The following is a 20626-nucleotide window of genomic DNA, read 5'->3' on the forward strand; positions in this document are numbered from 1 at the left end:
CCACTTTTCCTCCATTTGCCAAAAAGTGATGGGATCAGATGCCATGATCTTAGTTTTTTGAAAGTTGAGTTTTAAGCCAGCTTTCTCACTCCTGTCTTTCACCTCATCAAGAGGCTTTTTAGGTCCTCTTTAGTTCTGTAAGAGGTTAATAGTTAACTATACAAAATCCCAGAAGCAAATAGCTAGGATATGCAAGCAAATCCACAAGTAAAAGGAAGATCATGGAAAATATTCCTCTTTAAATTGACCTTGTAAGACCTTGGTTTCCTCATTTACACATTCAATAAATATTTATTGAGTGCCAATCACATGTCAACACTGCTCTTGGCACGAGGGTTACAGCAGACAAGTTTCCTGTCCTTATGAAATGTAAATAGTCCACAACCTTCTCTGTAATAAGAGAAAGAAATTAGTCTCTACTAAATGAATTTTCCTTTAAAATTATAATTGTGCCATTTTAAAATTGGAAGAATTTTTAGGGTGCATTTCTCCTAATTCCATACATTTGTGATAATATTCCCAGGGCACAGTGGCCTGACGTGCATAGCTGACACTTCATCTGTGTTTAGAATGTAAAGCCCAGTAGTTAGATGGGTCCAGAATTGCTATGACTGAGTCATGGTTTTTCCATTGTGTGCCATTTGGCAACCTCTCTGAGCTTTAGTTCCCTAATCAGTAAAATAACAAGTAATGAGACAGCTCATACAATTCATACGATGATCAAATGAGATAATATAAAACAAAACAGCATGTGGCACATGATAAAAATTCAATCATGACTGTTTTTACATCTATATTTCTTTTAGCTGTTGAGTCCAATAATTGTTATTTTCCCACGCGTATCATGGGGCTTCCTAGGTGGCGCTAGTGGCAAAGAAGCCACCTACCAGTGCCGGAGATGCAAGAGACCCGGGTTTGATCCCTGGGTCGGGAAGATCCCCTGGAGTAGGAAGTGGCAGCCCACTCCAGTATGCTTGCCTGGAGAGCTGCATGGACAGAGGAGCCTGGCGGGCTACAGTCCATGGGGTCACAAAAAGTTGGACACAACTGAGCACAACAGACATATGCTATTTCAAAACTAGTATGGTAACACTTCTGGTTATTAATCAGGCAATTAATTTTTTCTCTAATTAATAGTCAGAAAAGGAAGTCATATGCCTTCCCCGAGACCTACCCCGGTAGTGTGTGAGGTGTGTCTTGTGGATTAACCATTAATCCTAGAGTGAAAACTGAATTCAGGGTTGTAGGGCTGGAAAAGATGTGAGACACCATCTTGCCAGTCCCCGATTTTTTGACACAGGCAGATGCAAAGACCTGAAAGAGTAAGTACCACGCTCTGAATTTGCGCTGCTAGAACTACGGCACTTCTGTGGTTATAATTAATTATGGTTAGAAAAGATGACTATGATTAAGAAATCATGGTTGTGATTAGGACAGATTAATGTTGCCAGGTGGCTTTGTGAACTGGGTGTGAACTGGCTACATGAATGACCTCAATTAATTAGAGACCTAGACTCAGGAGGACTCAAAGTTATTCCGAGGATGAACGTGCTGGACTTGACTGTTGCTTTGGTTCAGTAGGTGGAGCCACTCTTCCTCGTTAGAGTAAACAGATTCAACTCAATTATAAATAGAAAAAATATGTGCCCTCCGCCATTGAGAGTCGCAGAGAGGGACGACTACCTGGAGACCTCGGGTGCCGTGCTGAGCAGTGCTGGAGCATTATGAGTCCCAAGCCACAGTCCGTAGGGATCGTCGGAGCTCCTTTCTCAAAGGGCCAGGTGAGTAAAAGCCTGGCTTTGCATAACTGGAGTTTAGCAGAAAAGTCAGGAGCTTCAGAACTAGCAAGGTGTTACCGTCTGGTTAGTTAAACAGCCTGATACAACCTGACCTGAAATTTGTATGAAAGTCTTTTCATCATTTTACATCATTGTATAAGTATGGTCACAAATCCACTTATAACATTAGATTTGTAACTATAACACGTAATCTCAGCCACAGCCAGTTTTATTTAAATCTGCTGAACTTTTCCTCATTTTTTGAGAAAATAATTTTGACTGGAAATAGACTATTTCTGCCTTGTAGCTACTCATTTAGATTTCCATGCTCTTAGCACGATTGGTGTTACTGTGTATATGTAGGAGATAGAATTTTAAGAAAATGTATTTTTTTAGTTATGTAATTAATACCTAGAAAAATTCGTAGATGGGTGGTAAATTTTAAGTTTTAAAAATGTGAATAAGCTAAATATTATTGATTTATCAACCTTTTGAGTTATTTATATTATTTTAGCACTTTAATGATTCTCTAAAAGTGTTGATTCATGGACTAGGTGGACTTCTTTGTGTACCTCTCTTTGAGGGATGAAAAATGAAAAGCGAAAAAGGAAACCCAGCTGCAGATTGATCACATTGAAAAGACTATTGGATTTATCAAAATTCCCAGGTTCTAAAACATGCCAGCAACACTTAAATATACTGTCCTTTTTTTTTTTTTTTCTGCCCAGGCACACTCATTCTGGTAAATCTAATGAGATTACAGATATCTTCAACTCCTCCAAGTGTTTGTGCTACAGGGGTGGGGGAAGAATAAAAACAAAAGCAAGTAAGATAAAGCGTGAATTAAAACTCACCATGCAGATTTTTTTTGAGGTTGTGGTTGTTTTAAATGAAGTTTCTCAGGTTTCTTAGACCTTTCTCTTTGCCCAACTGACCAGTGTATTGCTTCTCTTAGTTCTGAGTTCTTGCTTTGCACTCTGTGACTTTTTTATTACAAAACAAATTGGGACAGGTCAGAGGTTAGAGATGCGAACTGCATTTGAAACGTCAGTGAAACCTGCTTCACTTCCCCTGGAAAACTTTCAAAGTTCTCTCCCAAAACACAGGGAGGTTTTGCTGACAAAGAGGTGTTAACTTGTAATGCTGGGCTTAACTGCAAACTCCACAGTGTGCTCACCTATTCTGACAGGTTCTAACAAAGATCACAATGAAATAACTGATTTAAAAAAGAAGAAGAAAAGAGGGGAGGGAGGGAGAAAGGAAGAAAGAAAGGGAGAGAGGGAGGGAGGAAATGGCTTGAACATGCTCTGATTCCTGGACCCCAGCAGAAGGCCACATGCTGATGATAACAGCCCCTCTAGGGGATAACATTTTGAAACATAGCCTGGTGCCTTTTCCATTCTCCATAATTCCTCCTGCCTCTACAGCCGCTCCTTATTAAAACATGGCGCCATGCAAAGAGTAAGACACTGCTGACCCGTACACACACGAGAATGAAGCTTATATTGTCTTATAATAGTAAGAACTCAGAGAGAGAGTTTTCTACTCTAAGCCATAGCATAGAAGGGAAAAATCAGCCAACATATAAATTTCTGTCCTCAGCCAAAGGACATAAAATTTAGATAAACAAGCAGAGGAGAGGATTAAAGGGCAGATGGCTAGAAGGTTGAGTCTGAGAAAGAACTCCATCCTCAGGCCCATGCCCTTGCAGGGCGGTGGTTGAGGGGCGGGGGTGGTGACCAAAAATAAAGTAGGTATATCTATTTTCCCATTGTGTTAGCTAAGGCTCAGAGGGCTATGGTAATTTGTTCAAGGTCACACGGCTTTGACTGTAATTCCACTGACACCAAAGCCTGTGCTCCTGACCGGCGCTGTTACATCTTTCGTTGTACAGTGGATCTTGGAGTTGTGGTCAATTAGGGATTGGAGCCTAGCTTCAAAGTCAGTAGCGCTAACAAAGAACAATGAGAAAAGTCAGAACATGAGAAGCATTTTAAGTCAGATGCAAAATAAAAGCTAAAAAGTGTCACTCTGGGAAGCCGAACAACTGTGTTATTGTAAATATACAGCCAGCCCTCCATATCTGTGGGAATGTCTTTACTGTCATTTTATGTAAGGGGGAGGGGAGAGCGTCCTGGTCAATCCTATACAGATCTGGAGGAGGAATTTTAGTATCAGTTAAGGGATGTTTAAGATTTCTTCTTCTTTTTATTTTTTTAATAATTCTGAAAGTTCACAATGGTTTTATTTTTGAAATTTTTATTGAAATATAGTTGATTTACAATGTTTTAGTTTGAATGTACAGCAAAATGATTTAATTACATATATATATATAAAATTTTAATTCTTTTCCATTGAAGCTTATTACAAGATATTGAATATTGTTCTCTGTGCTCAACAGTAGGTCCTCTTTGTTTATCTATTTATATTTAATAGTGTGCATATTTTAATCCCAAACTCCTAATTTATCCCCTCATCTCCATCTCCCCTTTGGTAGCCATAAGTTTGCTTTCTATGTTGGTCAGCCTATTTTTGTTTTGTAAATAAGTTCATTTGTCAGGAGTGTTTAAAATTTGTTCCAAAGTTTGAAAGGGAGAGGGCAAAGGTCAGGGAATTTTATCAAATTGACAGTTTTTGAACATCTACTAAGTGTCAGCTCTATACTAAAAAATACAGTGCTGGAAGTGTGGAGAAGATTGGACAGAAATCTAATCAGGGAGAGAAAACAATGGCAAATAACTCAAAATCAAGGCAAAATTTCAGCCAAGTGGCACTCTATTGGAGTTTAAAGAAGGAGAAATTGTATCTACTTGTTGAGCGGGTAGGGGCGGGAGTCATAAAAAAGGGCGGTGAAGTGAAGGAGCAAATGTGTCTGGCTGAGCATGGTGTTGGGGGGAGTCCCTTGCTGCCAGGGACAGGAATTTGACATGGAGGATTTGCCTGGTAGTCAGGGCAAGTCATCTGGTAATTTGAGGCGGGAAGAATTTCCGCTTAATTTGGTGCCACAGTGCAACCCTGAGGATGGACGCGGTGTCTTTCTGCACATCTCCACCCCTGCCAGCAGGCTTCCCAGGGGCACTAGTGGTGAGCGCAGGAGACCTAAGAGACAAGGGCTCATTCGCTGGTTTGGGAGGATCCCCTGGAGAAGGAAATCCAGAAGGACAACCCCTCTCCAGTATTCTTGCCTGGAGAATTTCATGGACAGAGGAGCCTGGTGGGCTGTAGTCCATGAGGTGGCAAAGTGTTGGACATGACTGAGTGACTAACACTTCCACTTTGTCACTCCCACCTAACAGCGCAGAGTAACTTTCTCTATTGAAAAGCCTTGTTGGAAATTGGAATCAGAGAAACACATAAAAGAACTGTTTCCTTAGATGGCTTATCTGCCAGGAGGCTGGAGAAGACTTACTGCAAGGAAGAAGCGTGCTAGCTTCCCCGATGTAAAAAGAGCAAAGGTAGAATTGTGCCAACCATGCTTAAACAGGTCAAAACTTGAAACACTGGGTTGGTCTTTGTGAGTTCATCTCCCAAGTGATGATTCTCCCTGCTGCCTCCTTTCTCCACAAGAGCCCTAACTTACTACCATGCAGACCTGCACGTAGGTCTGTCTGATGTCACACTCTTTTTTCACCTTATGTTTTGATTCAAGCTGCTCTCCAGGTTTGCAAAGTTTCTTCATCACCCCATCCATTTTCCTGAATCACCTACTCATGTTGCAGGACTCAGCAGAAATGTCAGCCTGTTCCCTGCAGACTTCTCTGAAACTTGTCCACCCATGACAGGGTTAGGAACATCCTGTTTTTGTGGTTACAATATCTTGTAACTGTGTTGACGCAAATCTCTAAGTATTATAATTGGGATTATTAATAAATATCCAAATCCCCTACTCACTTGTGAGTCACTCAAAGACAAAAGCCCTCTCCTTTGGATCACTGTCTCTCTCTCAGAGTGCTTTTGTACAAAACGTGTCCACTGTGTTGTTAACACAGTGTGATGGAGAAGAGAAGCTGCAAGTTTGGGGATCCAAACCACCTGGATGTGAACTAAGCCTCTGCCACTTGTTCGCTGTGTGCCTGTAGGAAAGTTATATAACCTTTCTGATTCTATATCTTCATACTCAGCATAGGAGTAATTCAATCTACCTCTCTGTGATGCAGTGAGATCATGTAAATACCTGACCCTGTAGGTACTCAAAAAATGATCGTTACTCTTCAACTGATTAATGAACAAGGTTTCTATTGTGGGGATTTGATGATATGATAATATCTGAATTACTCTGTTTTCATTGTTCAGCCACGAGGAGGAGTGGAAGAAGGCCCTACAGTACTGAGAAAGGCTGGTCTGCTTGAGAAACTTAAAGAACTAGGTAAGTGTTTACTTAATCAATTTTTTACTAAAGTATAGTTGATGTACAATATTATATGTTACATATTTATACAATAGTGATTCATAATATTTTAAATGTTACACTCCATTTATAGTTATTGTAAAATGTTGGCTGTATTTCCTATGTTGCACAATATATCCTTATAGCTTATTTTATTTGTAATAATTTGTACCTCTCAACCCTCTACTCCTATATTGTCCCTCCCCAACCCCTTCCCCACTGGTAACCGCTGGCTTGAACAAGGTAATTTCTAAGTTGAAAGCTGATCAGCACGATTTCTTTCTTACTCTGAAGGAAGGTCCAGGCTCCTGGAGGTGTGTCTGAAGTGACATTTATACCACAGTGACATTATAGCAGCATTGACTATAACCTTAGAAGTACATCTTATTAAAAAAAAACGCAGTGAAGGGGAGAATGCTCAGTAAACATTGTTGGATGAATATCCTCACTCAGATATTTTGTCTTTCCAGTGAGACTACTCTTTTAGAGAATCTGTGCGTGGAAGAACTAGGGGGTGGGTTGGTGGTAGGGGATCCAGGGAAACTGAAAATGAAAAGCCAGGGGCAGCAGAAAGTACATTACTAACAAGAGGATACTTATTTGTAAAAAGAAATAAAATAAGATGGTTATATAATAAGAATAACATTACCTAGTATTTGCATTAACATCCTAGTATGTATACATATATACATATACTTCTATATATACACATGAGCATGCAGATGAAAAGTAATATAATTTTTAAAGTATGGGCTAAAGTAAACGTCATCTTTATATGTAAAACCCCGACGAAATGTTGGGGAGGATATGGACCAGTCAGAACTCTCATGTATTTCTGGTGGGAATGCATAAATACACAGCCACTTTGGAAAGCAGTTTGGCAGTTTCTTAAATTAACATGCATTTACCTCTTGACCCAGCAAATCTTCTCCTAGAAATTGACCAAGAGAAGTGAAAACATATACTACAAAGTCTTCTACTTGAATGTTTGTAGTAGCATTATTTATAAAAGTCAGGAAATGGAAACAGTAAAATGCTCATCAACTGATGAATGGATAAACAAAAAGTGGGACATCTATACCATGGAGGTAATACTCAACGATAAACGGGAACACAGGCAAGAACATGGGTGAATCTCAAAGATACCATGCTGAATGAAAGAGGCCAGACACAAAAGGCTACAAACTGTATGATTTATATGAAATTCTAGGAAAGACAAAAGCATAGCAAGAGAAAGATCCGCAGTTGCCTGTGGGAAGGGGCACAGATTGACCTAAACGGCAGGAGGGAATTTGGGGAGTAATGAAAATATTCTAAATCTTTATTATAGTGATACTTGCAAGTCTGTGGATATTTCTGACTTGTACATTTAAAATGAGTGTATTTTAGTGAATAATAATTATACCCCATACAGTTAAAAAAAAAAAAAAAAAAGACCCCAAGCGAGAATAGAAAGCCAGATCCCTCAGTTGACAAGCCACATTTTATATCTGCTTGAATCTCTTGAAGGTGTTACTGATTGATGGATACACATGGACATGTAATAAGTACAGTACATCATGACTGGTTAATTTGGAACACTGTATTGATCCCATATCACACTTTTACATGAAGCCTGTACCTTGAAGCCTAAGCAGGGCCTTTTAGGAAGTGAGTCTAGGTCTTTAGAATCTTTGGGTTACCTGCAATTTCTTTATTTAAAAAGTATAAAAATAGACCCTTTATTTCCTGACCTCATGGAAGCATTAGGCTAATCATATATTCTTATTTAATTCAGACAATCTCATTATGAGGCAGGTACAATGGGCAGGCAGAATAGGAAGCTGAGTGGCTTCAGTTGGTGACAGCTTGGGATGAATCCAAGGGCTCTTAATGTAGTGTAAGGAAGTTGAGAAAATATCAGTGTCTTTTTTTTCTGGGCATAAATATATATTGTTGGCTGTTCAGTTGCTAAGCTGTGTCCAACTCTTATGACCCCATGGACTGCAGCTGGTCAGACTCCTCTGTCCATGTGATTCTTCAGGCAAGAATACTGGAAAGGGTTGTCATTTCCTTCTCCAGGGGATCTTCCCAACCCAAGGATCAAACCCAGGTCTTCTACTTGGCAGATGGATGTTTCACCACTGAGCCACCTAGGAAGCCATATATATATATATATATGTATAAATATATTTTCTTTTTAAAAACAGCTTTTTTATTACCTACACAAAACAAGCTTATCATAGAAAAGTAAACAGCACACAAACAGAACCCAAGACAGTGACGCCATGCATCAAGTCCAAGCCTGCTTATCACTGTTACATTTTCATGTCTAGCCTGACTTGAGTCAAGAATTTGCAGAGAACCCAGTATATAGCAGGCAGCTGTGTAGAGCCCAGTATACAGTAGGCACTGGTGTGCAGTGAAGTTGGGATGATGATGTCAGGTAACAGAGGACATAGTTTTTACTTTCATGAGTTTTTACAGCCATTCCAGGTTCTTTTTTTTTTTTTTTGGTAAAATTGGAATCATCCTACAGTCTATTTTGTAATCTCCTTTAGTAACCTAAACTTTTAATTACAGAGTATGATGTGAAAGATTATGGGGACCTGTCCTTTGTCGATGACCCTGATGACAGTCCCTTTCAAATCGTGAAAAATCCAAGGTGTGTGGGAGAAGCAAATAAAAAGCTGGCTGATGTGGTGGCAGAAGTCAAGAAGACTGGAAGGATCAGCCTTGTCCTGGGCGGAGACCACAGGTCTTTCTTTTAATGCTTATCTCTATGGGAGTCTGGTATAAATACAGTGGAGGAAGTATAACCAAAACCATGAGAAGAGAGAAAATAGGAAAGGAAAGTATTGATCAATATTTTACACCACATTTTATGCCTTGTTTCTTTTAATTTTATTGATTACTACTTTATTTTGGAAACAAAAACTTCCTTCTATTTGAAGTCTTGCATGACCTTTCTCTATGACAGCAGAAAATACATGGTATGTGAATGAATTTCATCAAAATAGTCAAGCTTATATTCCTAAATAAATAAGCACTGAGGAAATTAATAGTCAGCCTATTGTACTTGATTAGTGATAACAGAAATAACTTATGTCAAGAATTAAAGCACGTGTTTCCCACTATCAAAGTAATAATTATCAAATTTTTGAAATATACATGCATATGTAAAAGAAAAAAATAGTGGCAATTGTAGTGCTCTAAAAACCATTTCTACTAGAATTTTGAAAATGTTACATTTCCTTCCTGCCGTAATTTTTTCCTTGTATATAATTTTAACAATTGTACGTGTTATCCTGTTTTGTTCTTCATCTACACTACAGATTTCCTTATGTTATTAATACCTCACAATACATATGAGCATAATTTTTACTGTTGCTTGATATTTCATCTAGGTATGATCTCTCTCTCTCTCTCTCTCTATATATATATATTCATTTGTCAGATATTCAGGTTATTTTCAAATTTCACCATTATGAATAATGCAGCAAAGATGTTTGCGCGTGAGTCTTCCCATGTTTACTCTCAAGGTCCCAGGACATGTAATCAGAAGTATGATTAGATCACAAGTACAAAGATTACAATGACTCAATGCAGGAGTTAATTACTTCAGCCCCCTCCATATTTTCCTTGAAAGCCAAAGTGTTTTCAGGACTTCTGTGACAAAACTTCACGTTGAGAAACTGGAGCTCTCTTTTTTAAGTAAAAAAAATTTGTAAGTGGGAATTTTAAGAGTGGCACATGGACAAAGAAAAAGAAACCTAAAGGGAGAGGGAAACAGCATGCTGAATCATCAGCGCCTGAACGTCAAGCAAGGACTGCTTCTGAGAGTTCACGGTTCTCTGCAGGGTTCCTGACCTTTCACAAGGGGGAGAATGCAGACATTGTATGGCAAATCCTGGTCTTTTAACTTTTGTGTAAGATATTACTTAGCTTTGCCATTCCGGCAAGTTTTCTAGAGCTGGGAGTGTTTGAGATGAATTTCAAGGGTTCTGGACCTGGCCAAGAGTGAGTCCTTAAATACGTAGCAGGAGACTAGAAAGTTCCAGCAGAGGACCTGAATGTTAAATAGAGTGAGCTCCCAGGACACACTGGCCGAAGTGGATGTCAGGGGTTTGAGTGATGTTCCCCAATTGTAAAAGAATTGGATTTTAAGAAAAATGGGAGGACTCTGTCATAATTCACTTGGGAGAATTAAGTATTTTCCAAGAGAGATGAGAGTACAGAAAAGGAGCCTGTTTTAACCCTGAGAACTGAGTGATATCTCATGCTAAAAAACTTCTTGTGTGGCTACTGTCTTTTCACACATTTAATTTTTAAACTAGAATTTGCAATTTTATTAGAAGGTGGTTTTGAAGAAAAGTAAAAGTTATTTTTAGTAATGCTGTTACAGTGAATAAATATAACTTGTTAGTAAATATTGTGTTAGGTATACTTTCTCTAGTGTTGCGATTGTTTAATTGGCATCTTCAGTTTAAAATCTCTCAGGAATATTAGCCACTTTGACTTAAAGGAAAATCAGGCAAGAATAGTACGTAAATGATATATGCACCGATACTGCAAACCTGATGTTCACACGAACTTCTTTTCCTTTAAAGCATGGCGATCGGCAGCATCTCTGGCCACGCCAGGGTCCACCCAGATCTCTGTGTTATCTGGGTGGATGCTCACACTGACGTCAACACTCCACTGACAACTACAACGGGGAACCTGCATGGACAACCTGTGTCTTTCCTTCTGAAGGAACTAAAGGAAAAGGTAAGCAGCTGGTTGGTGTTCTGTTACAAAAGAGTTATCTCTAGCAGAAGTTCAGGAGCCAGAAGGAACGTAAGAACCCCTGTGCCATTTTATTCTTGATTAATTTTCAAACCATTTTCTCAGCAGCCAATAAGCAATGGGGGGGGGGGGGGGTGGACAGAGGTAGTGAGACTCTCTCGCTACATTTTTAATAGTTTGCAAACTGACTTCGGGTGTAGCTTCCCTTTTATTTTTTTTTTCTCCTCAGAATTCCAAATGGTTTATGTAGATTCTCTGCTCTCAGAAAGGTAGAACACAATTCTCCACTCCTAAGTGGAGAATATGGCTACTTACAGTTGAGTCTTCCCCTAAGGTCGTATGAATTCCCGGCAAGGCCAGTGTTCTCAGGACCACGGTGCTCTCCAGACTGCTCCCATGGATGCTGTTTCTGCTCCTACAGTCATGCAAGCGTGAGATTTGGCCCCTTACATCTCTAGGTTTAGAGAGATGAAGACCTTAAGTGAAGCAGTTCTAAGGGTGACAGAGGGGACAGGGTTCGGGGCACAGCCTGCTGTTTCAGACACATGATCCTTCTCGAAAGGGCAGGCAGGCCTCCACAGCACGAGGTCGGGGGGCGAGGCAGACCAGCGGGTGACTGCGGAGGGAAGGAGGCTGCCGACGGTGTGCTTGCTCCTCGCTGGGTGGGCAAAAGCCCCCAGTCCTCGGCGCCCCCATCCTTTTGATTCTTAGTAGGTGGGGCAGAGAGGAATCCTTTATGACCAAGTGAGCAAAGGGTCAGAGGTTAACACACACACCAAATGTGGAGAAAGGCAAGGACCATAACTCTGTTCCCGGTGCCTCCTCTTTTGGTTACACGCCCCACAGCCTCTCATTCTAACCAAGTGTCCCCTCACAACACAGGGCCTTTTCAAACATGGAGATTTTAAATGCAGATTACGATGGCTTATTATTTAACATCTTTACTATGAGAAGCACCCGTCTAAATCACAAGAGGGAGAACTATCTCCTTGTTCCCTGGAAACTTCCTTTCTAAAAAATGTAAGATGAAATTTCAGAATAAGATTTAACATTGTGGTTCATAATTTTTATTGATATGCTACCAATAAAACAATTTTTATTGATACAACTGTAGTAAATTGGACAATGTGATGATACTTGGGGATCCAAACCTCCTTATGTTAAATGTCAGCAGCAATATTTTCCAAACAGTTGACCAACATGATTGGTTTATACACCTACAAATGTGTTGTTAGCTCATAAGACAGCCAAGCTAGGCTCTGGGACATTTGAAGATGCAGTCAAACCAAAGGTCTGATTGAAAATTTTCATCAGCCACTCTAAACCATCCTCTGGATAAATTCTGTTTTGAAAAAGAGAAGAAAAGAAGGAAGCTACAAAAGCACACTGATTTCTTTATAGAAGAGTTCCAGGAGAACAGGGCTCAGTGGAAATGGAGTGTAGAGCAGGTAAATGCTGACAAATGGTTCCGGTTAGGTCTGGGATACCAGGCGAGGCTGGGTAAGGCCAAAGCAACCAAGGGTAGCACAGGGGGACAGACGTTCTCTTCCTAACTTTGTACTATATTTTAATGATTTCCTTGAATTTTATGTTCTGAATATAAGATACATGCAATCTAACATGTGTCCTTAACTTTCAATGTAAGATTTGCTCAAGAGAAGCATATATAACCCAATGGAACCATTGCAATTCTAGATGCCCGAGGTCCCAGGATTCTACTGGGTGACTCCCTGCATATCTGCCAAAGACATTGTGTATATTGGTCTGAGAGATGTGGACCCTGCAGAACAGTAAGTTTATTCCTTGATGTGGTTTACCTTCCTTTTTGTCCTTTCTCATGTTAGGCGTGCTGGTCAAGTCAATGAGAAAAAATTATTTTCAACACCAAGTCTATAAATCTATATGTGTGTGCTCACTCAGTTGTGCCCAACTCTGCAACCCCAAGGACTGTAGCCTGCCAGGCTCCTCTGTTCATGGGATTCTCCTAGCAAGAAAACTAGAGTGGGTTTCCATTTCCTCCTCCGGGGGATCTTCCCCACCCAGGGATAGAGATAAGAGAATATAGTCTCTTAAGTCTCCTGCATTGGCAGGCAGATTCTTTACCACTAGCACCACCTAGGAAGCCCCATGTATCTATATCTGTATCTAAGTGCATGCTAAGTCACTTCAGTCATGTCTGACTCTGAAACCTTATGGACTGTAGCCCGCCAGGCTTCTCTTTCTATGGGATTCTCCGGGCAAGAATACTGGAGTGGGTTGCCATACCCTCCTCCAGGGGATCTTTCCATCCCAGGGATCGAACCCATGTCTCTTATGTCTCCTGCATTGACAGATGGATTTCTTTATTGCTGAACCACCTAGGAAGCCTGTCTGTATCTAGATCTGTATCTATATACACACGTATATACACATATGAGCTTCCCGGGTGGCTCAGCGGTGAAGAATCTGCCTGCCAATGCAGAAGACGTGGGTTTGATTCCTGGGTTGGGAAGATCCCCTGGAGAAGGAAATGGCAACCTACTGCAGTATTCTTGCCTGGAGAATCCCATGGACAGAGGAGTCTGGTGGGCTACAGTTCACAGGGTTGCAAAGAGTCAGACAAGACTTACGGACTACATAGCAACAACACAGATATCTATGTATGTAGGTAGGTGATTTTTACCTTGACTTGCTGTTTAAAAATTATTGATATATGCATACAGTTCACCAAACTTAAGTATTCTTTTGTAAAGATTTCTGTTTTGGCTCTGTTGGGTCTTCGCTGCTGCACGTGGCCTTTCTCTAGCTGTGATGAGTGAAGGCTCCTTTGCTGTGGCGCTCGGGCTCCTGTGTGGTGGTCTCCACTGTCGTGGGGCACGGGGGCTTCGGCAGTCGCGGTGTGGGGGCCCAGCAGTCGTGGCCCATGGGCTCTGGGACGCTGGTTCCGGGGCTGAGGCACACACTAGCTTAGCTGCTCTGCAGCACGTGGTATCTTTCCAGACCAGGGACCGAACCCACGTCCGCTGCATTGCAAACTGGATTATCAACCAGTGGACCACCAGGGAAGCCCCTTAAATAATTTTTGAATCTTTACCACATTGATCTTTTCTCTAAAAGGAAACAAGAGGGTCAGCCTCCTTATAAACTGTAGATTATCTTAATATCGCCTCTTTCATAGCTATATTTTGAAAACTCTGGGAATTAAATACTTTTCAATGACTGAAGTGGATAAACTGGGAATTGGCAAGGTGATGGAAGAAACATTCAGCTATCTACTAGGAAGGTATGATGCCTCTGTGTGTGTGTGTGTATGTAAACATAAATATTATTAAAAGGACTTGCTACTAACACTAGTCAATGTAAGTTATTAACAAAGCCTGCAAGTACAATCATGAAAGTTCACGGGGTTGTTACTTTTTGTAAAACAAAGTAAGAACTGTATTTTTCTACTAAATATTAAACCACCAACTTTAACTTGAATTCCTTTCCCACCTTTTAAAAGAAAGAAAAGGCCAATTCATCTGAGCTTTGATGTTGATGGACTGGACCCGTCTTTCACGCCAGCCACTGGCACACCAGTCCAAGGAGGTCTGTCTTACAGAGAAGGTCTCTACATCACAGAGGAAATTTACAAAACAGGTGAGTAAAACTCTGAGCGAACATAAGAGAAAAGTGTACACCTGGCCAATATATATTGATACCTCCCTGATCTGAAAACAAAGCCCCAACTTGACACTTCCTGAATGCCCATTGCATAATACAATGACTGAAATGTTTTCAGTTGCACTCCTGGATAATAATATTTCAAGTCAGTCTGTACTAAGTTACAAATATCAGCTATTTAATAAATTACATTATTTCCATTTGTGGTTGTAGGGTTACTCTCAGGATTAGATATAATGGAAGTGAACCCGTCTCTGGGGAAGACACCGGAAGAAGTGACTCGAACAGTGAACACAACAGTAGCAGTAACTATGGCTTGCTTCGGGGTTGCTCGAGAGGGTAACCACAAACCTATTGATTACCTTAGACCACCGAAGTAAACGTGGAATCATCACATAAAAAAATCTCACAGCTAAATGACATGATTAGCAAATCTAATAGTTTGAAGTTACAGTTACTGTCCCAAAGATTTGGTCTTTCAGGAAAATCTTTTGCCTTGGTAAATATTAGTACAATTAGTATAAACTGTATCAATTCCCTCTTGGTGTGAAATTCAAGATATGGAAATGCTAACTTTTGTGAAATTAAAAAGTTTATATTCCCATTTTGGCAAAAGACTTGTCCTTAGAGAAACATACATTCATTTCCAAATAAAAGTTTGCTGGCATTAAAAACAAACACTTTTATCAGCCCCCACATGTATAGTGGGACTCCTGATATCAGGAGATAAAGCTACCCAACCTGCAAAGGGACCATATTTCCATGTTGTTCAAAGCTGTGATGCCTATAAACTGCTCTTCTCTATCTCTTTATAAGATTCTGTCATCCCTATACAAGTTTCTAAACACATGCCACACACACAGACACTGACACACACACATCCTGCTTAAGACTACCATAAATACTTAAAAAACCACACTGAAATTATTGTCCCCAAAACACTGTAAGACCTTGGTTAAGTTATTTTAACTCTTTTGCTCTGGTTCCCTCATCTGTAAAATGTATTATTATAAGGTTTGGGCAATCTCTAAGTTCATTGACGTTAGATGACCATGTTTCACTTTTTTTAAACCTCAAGTATGATCTTGGTTAATATCATGTTAAGCATGGCAGCTATTCAGGCAATCTTTGGGAAACAGAGAAATCAACTATTTTTGTTTCTGCTGCTGCTGCTAAGTCGCTTCAGTCGTGTCCGACTCTGTGTGACCCCATAAACAGCAGCCCACCAGGCTCCCCCGATCCTGGGATTCTCCAGGCAGGAACACTGGAGTGGGTTGCCATTTCCTTCTCCAATGCATGAAAGTGAAAAGTGAAAGTGAAGTTGGCTCAGTTGTGTCCGACTCGCAGTGACCCCAGGGATTGCAGCCCACCAGGCTCCTCTGTCCATGGGATTTTCCATGGCAAGAGTACTGGAATGGGTTGCCATTGCCTTCTCCATTTTTGTTTCTAAGATATGCTAATTTAGGTTGCAATTTAACTGAAAATTATCTGTGGCTTCCAAATGCCCCACCTTTCACTTATTTCAGTTGGTAAAGAATCTGCCTGCAATACGAGAACTGGCTTTGATCTCTGGGTCAGGAAGCGCCCCTGGAGAAGGGAATGACAACCCACTCCAGAATTCTTGCCTGGAGAATTCCATGGATAGAGAAGCCTGGCAGGCTACAGTCCAAGGGGTCCCAAACAGTCAGACACTACTGAGCAACTAACACTTTCCCAAGTTTCCAAATGCCCCACCTTTTACTCACTGCAGTTAAGAGTGTGCTCACTGGCTGAACTCCTGAACATCCTAAAAACTCATCTCAGCTCTATTATATAGTGAAGGAAGTGGGAAAGTAAGTGAAAATAAACTAGAATCAAAACAAGGGAAGTGAACTCTTTCCCTTTCCTCCAACTTACATGGAATTCAAAGTGGAGTCTGTAATGAAACAGGCTCCACGAAAGAATTTTTACTATTATTCTTTTTTTAAAAAAATTAATTTATTTTTTTATTGAAGGATAATTGCTTTACAGAATTTTGCTGTTTCCTGTCAAACCTCAACATGAATCACCCATAGGTATACATATATCTCCTCCCTTTTGTTATTCTTGTTATAACAGCTTTATGTGTTAAAGAACCTCTATCATCTGATTGTCTACCTGCAATACAGAATTTTAAACCTGTTGACACTATGGACTTTGTAGAATAAGTGTTTTACTGAATAACTTTCAGATAAGAGCAACTATAATGGATCTTACTCTAGAGAACATTATCCAGTACAGCAGTCACAGGCAGTTAAATTAATTAAAGTTTAATAAAATATTCAGTTGCACACTGTGAGTGCTCAACAAGCACATGGAGCTTCTAACTATTGAACTGCCCAGCACAGACATGACTGTTTCTACCATTGCAGAAATGCCTAGTGAACACAGCCACGCTCAAGTTATTATTAGTTTTCAAAAAGAAAAATTTTAGGATGTAATGGATGTAAGTATTTTTTTCTCAGCTATATTCTAAACACAAATTAAGCTTCTGTCTTCTATTAATGTCTCTGATTAATACTAACCTCTTAAAAGCCTATTTGGGGAAATCATATTCCCTTTTGTAAAGCTAGAGAGGAAAAACTGAATTTTTAATAAAATTAACTGGAATGTGTATGTCCTTAAGAAACTGACATTGAATTTTACTCTTTATTCTATTTGCATAATACTATTGTTACAATTATTTCTATTCTGTGATCTCAAAGCAATATATTCCTTGAGGCAGCAAGAATATACCAAGACTAGGTTAAGAGTAATACTTGAAATCATTTCTAGTATAAAATTCCTGGAGAATTTTAAGAATATCATTAGCTTAGAAAAATTGTTTATACCATTATACATATTTTAAGCTGTCCTTGCATGGCAAATAAAGATCTAGTGATTATAAAAATAAGAATCATGAAGATAAAAGCCTAGGAGGAATGATTTGGAAATAGAATTTCACAGTTAAACTTCACTAATTCTTTTTAAAAAAAAATCAGTACCTCTTAATTCCTAGGTTAATGTCAGTCATTGACTACAGTGTACAGTCCATGGAGGTGGCTCAGTTCTCTGTTCTAACCCAGCCAGCACATTGCCTGGCACCCAGCAGACGCTCATTCAAACTGAGTAACTAATCAGACAGTTTATTCGTTCAACAGATTTTACTAATTATTTTCCAAGTCTTTTACAATCTTAATTCCACACCCCCAAAATAACAGTATGTCTCTCAAAATCTAATAAACTCTAAAGAACCAAAATGTATATGATATTTAAAAATATAAATATTAAAAAAATTTAAGACTATAAAAATTCAAAGAATCACATCATCTGCCAGGTAAATGTGTCAACCTGGAAAAGTAACTGATTTTTAAAAACAGGGATTGAAGAATCACCATTTAAGTATGATTTTCTTAAGTTATGTTATCTTCTTACATGGCTTCCAACTCATTTCATACAGTTTAAGTTCAAGTCCACAGCAAAGGCAAAACCTTGCCAATCTACTTCAATAGAAATATTAGCCTGTTTACTTGGAACTCTATGATAAAAAGTTTAAGCCATTTTAAAAAGAATATGAAACTGTGTTTGCTCCTGTAATGCAATGAAATCTAGAGTCCTTTACTTGACAAAAATCTTTTGTTGCAAAGATATACCAAAAGAGATTTATGTATAAAAGCATTTGTAATAACTATTTTACATGTGTGGTGCCTTTAAAACTGGATTTGAAAACTGAATAACTTATTAATACTAAAAAATAAAAACAAAAACAGTGGCCAAAATAGGAAAGACTGAGAGTGCCTGGTAAAGGTCATTTGATCAGATATGTCAATGTTCCTAGGTAGCTCTAGTACCTGGTTGCGGATATGAACAACGTGTAGTTTACTTAATCTCTTAGAGACAAAGCAATAGAAAGACAGGGGTTGGACGTCAACAGATTCACCATATGAATCAAAATAAAACAACCTGAACACCGCTGGCTCTGCTCCATCACAATGGAGCACTCTCAGGTTCAGATTTAACAGACTCAGGTCTGCTTTCGGCGCGGCGCACTCTGGCTTCACTGGGTCACTGGCAGAGACGCTGGCCCCTGGGCCGGCTGAGGTGCTGGAGACCCACTGCTGACGGCCTGCGGGGGCACGGCGGCCGGCTCCATCTTGCTGATGTGAGTGATGAACCGAAGACGGAGCTTCAAAGCCGGTTTTAAGTTACAGATGATCTTCTCTACCTAAAACACAAAAGCACAATGAAACATATTTTCACCAGAGAAGTTCAATTTCCCACTTTTAAAGAAGTGATTTACACATTTCCTGAGACAATAAACCAGGGAGGGCAACAGGTGGATAAGTCTCTCTCACGTTTTGTGTTTTAACAAAAGCAGGTAAAACTAGCTCTTTCTTAGCTGAAAAAGGCATGTGTGTCCCTCACGCACATATTATATACACGTACATTTGCGTTATGTGCATCTATCTATATATGCATACACTTCACAGAAACATACTCGCTGACCTGGACAGCAGTCATCCTCCTGCCAAAAGCTAGTAGAGTTTACACTGGGGGTTCTACACATCCACCAAGGGACTCATCCTTTTAAAATGCCATCTTTACACAAAGCACCATTATATTTCAAAGATCTTTGAATAACTTAAGTTCAAAACATTTATCTATACAGCTAACTTTTTTGGTTTTGATTTACACCTGGAATTCAAACTAAATCATATTAGACTTACTCTTACTTAAAATGCTTTAAAGAAATAAACACATCAAGTAGTTCCATAGTGTTCTTAGCTTTACTTATATGTTCTTGGACCTTACCAGGAAAGATTAGTCCATTAAAAATTCTTCCTTTCTGTATTCCCTTGTGTCAAAGTTTCTTAGGCTCAAATATAAGGAATACGCTAAAGAAAACATTTCTGTATTGGTTTCCACTTGACAATCCTGTGGAGGTGTAAAGGAGTCAACACCCTCCCCACTCCATGTCGCCAGCTTCAAAGAGTGAATCCTGCAGACTAGGATTCCTGTGCTTACGTGTATCAATGTATATTCCTTTCCCATTTTAAAGAGAAATAACATTAAAGTGTGGAAAGGAGGTCACTTAACTTCACCTATTTGCCTTCCTTCCACCCTTCTAAAAGAGCAGAGATTCTGGTTCCAACAGACAGGAAACTCAGGATTTAAAGAGGTATTTAAGGAGGTCCTTTGCACTTGGAGACAGCCATCCCCGGGAGTGGCTCTTTATATGCTGAGTCACAACTTAACTTCACCAGTTTGTATGCCTTTTAAAGTGACACAGAACAGATTTAATACCTATTACAAATGACAACCCTCCACCCCCAAATAGTTAGGATATAATTAATTCCCTAGGACTTTAAAAAAATTCAAGTTCAGCGCCCTCAGTTTTTAAATACCCTTCATTAGTCACTCTCCCGGCCCTCCTGGTTTTAATCTTGTAGTCACTGCAGTCCGTCCTCTGTTCTCACAGCGCACCCCATTCACTGGGGAAACCAGGCTCCGCTTCACTCACAACACAAACTCGCTGATGTTTGCAGTAGCCAGGCTGTACTGTTTCTTCCTGCTGGGTTTACTACTATAACTCCCCGGGTCATTTTCAGATGTTTTGTTGCAAATATCAAGGGGGAAAAGTGTGAGAAATTATCGTAGGTATTTATTGTTTTTTAATTGGCGGATGATTGCCTTACAGTGCTGGGTTGGTTTCTGCCATATAACAATGTGAGTCAACTGTAAGTATACATATGTCCCCGCATGTTTAAGTTTTCAAAACTAAACATCACTGGAAAATAAGTAAAGTGAACTTACTTGCTCTTTTACACTGTCACCAGTAAACATATACTTCATGTGATACAGGAAGTCACAGATGGGATCCATGTAGTTTAAGTGGGTGCTACACTGGTCTACATTCAGCAACATGTCATAAAATGCCACACCAATCTATTTAACAAATAAAATTATTTAAATGGTCAAAAATGGTTCAATCATGATGCAGCTGGTCTCCATGACAAGAACAAAACAGAAGGTAACATCCTTGTTGAGGAACTGT

The 20626-nt window shown here is 39.6% G+C and overlaps 2 protein-coding genes across 3 annotated transcripts in view; one reads left to right on the forward strand and one right to left on the reverse strand.

Annotated features, from left to right (window-relative positions):
* The first annotated feature begins 1229 nt into the window (after window positions 1-1229).
* On the forward strand, window positions 1230-15178 carry ARG1 (arginase 1). 2 transcript variants are annotated; one of them, XM_043457021.1, is made up of 9 exons: window positions 1230-1322; window positions 1582-1781; window positions 6072-6144; window positions 8728-8902; window positions 10755-10914; window positions 12628-12722; window positions 14090-14194; window positions 14414-14550; window positions 14788-15178. In XM_043457021.1, the coding sequence occupies exons 2-9, from the start codon at window positions 1725-1727 to the stop codon at window positions 14952-14954; spliced, it is 969 nt and encodes a 322-aa protein (XP_043312956.1). In that variant the 5' UTR covers window positions 1230-1322; window positions 1582-1724; the 3' UTR covers window positions 14955-15178. The 2 variants fall into 2 exon arrangements, with proteins under 2 accessions (XP_043312956.1, XP_043312955.1); XM_043457020.1 differs by having other exon boundaries at window positions 1252-1322; window positions 1579-1781.
* Window positions 15179-17720: 2542 nt separating this feature from the next.
* The window catches only part of MED23 (mediator complex subunit 23), a 38954-nt gene continuing 36048 nt past the window's right edge, over window positions 17721-20626 (reverse strand). The window contains exons 26-27 of the mRNA XM_043456785.1: window positions 20386-20517; window positions 17721-18796 (exon numbers count right to left, since the gene is read on the reverse strand). Coding sequence (XP_043312720.1) covers window positions 18629-18796; window positions 20386-20517 — 300 coding nt within the window. The 3' untranslated portion in view covers window positions 17721-18628. The remainder of the gene's footprint in view (window positions 18797-20385; window positions 20518-20626) is intronic.

This window comes from Cervus canadensis, chromosome 33, assembly GCF_019320065.1.
Source record: "Cervus canadensis isolate Bull #8, Minnesota chromosome 33, ASM1932006v1, whole genome shotgun sequence".
NCBI lineage: Eukaryota > Metazoa > Chordata > Mammalia > Artiodactyla > Cervidae > Cervus > Cervus canadensis.

Excerpts from the sequence above, each read along its gene's own strand:
- ARG1 (XM_043457021.1), top strand. The coding sequence starts at position 1,725 with ATGAGTCCCAAGCCACAGTCCGTAGGGATCGTCGGAGCTCCTTTCTCA. Across the intron at positions 1,782-6,071 it reads CTCCTTTCTCAAAGGGCCAG|CCACGAGGAGGAGTGGAAGA; the intron begins GTGAGTAAAAGC and ends TTCATTGTTCAG. Across the intron at positions 6,145-8,727 it reads TGAGAAACTTAAAGAACTAG|AGTATGATGTGAAAGATTAT; the intron begins GTAAGTGTTTAC and ends TTTTAATTACAG.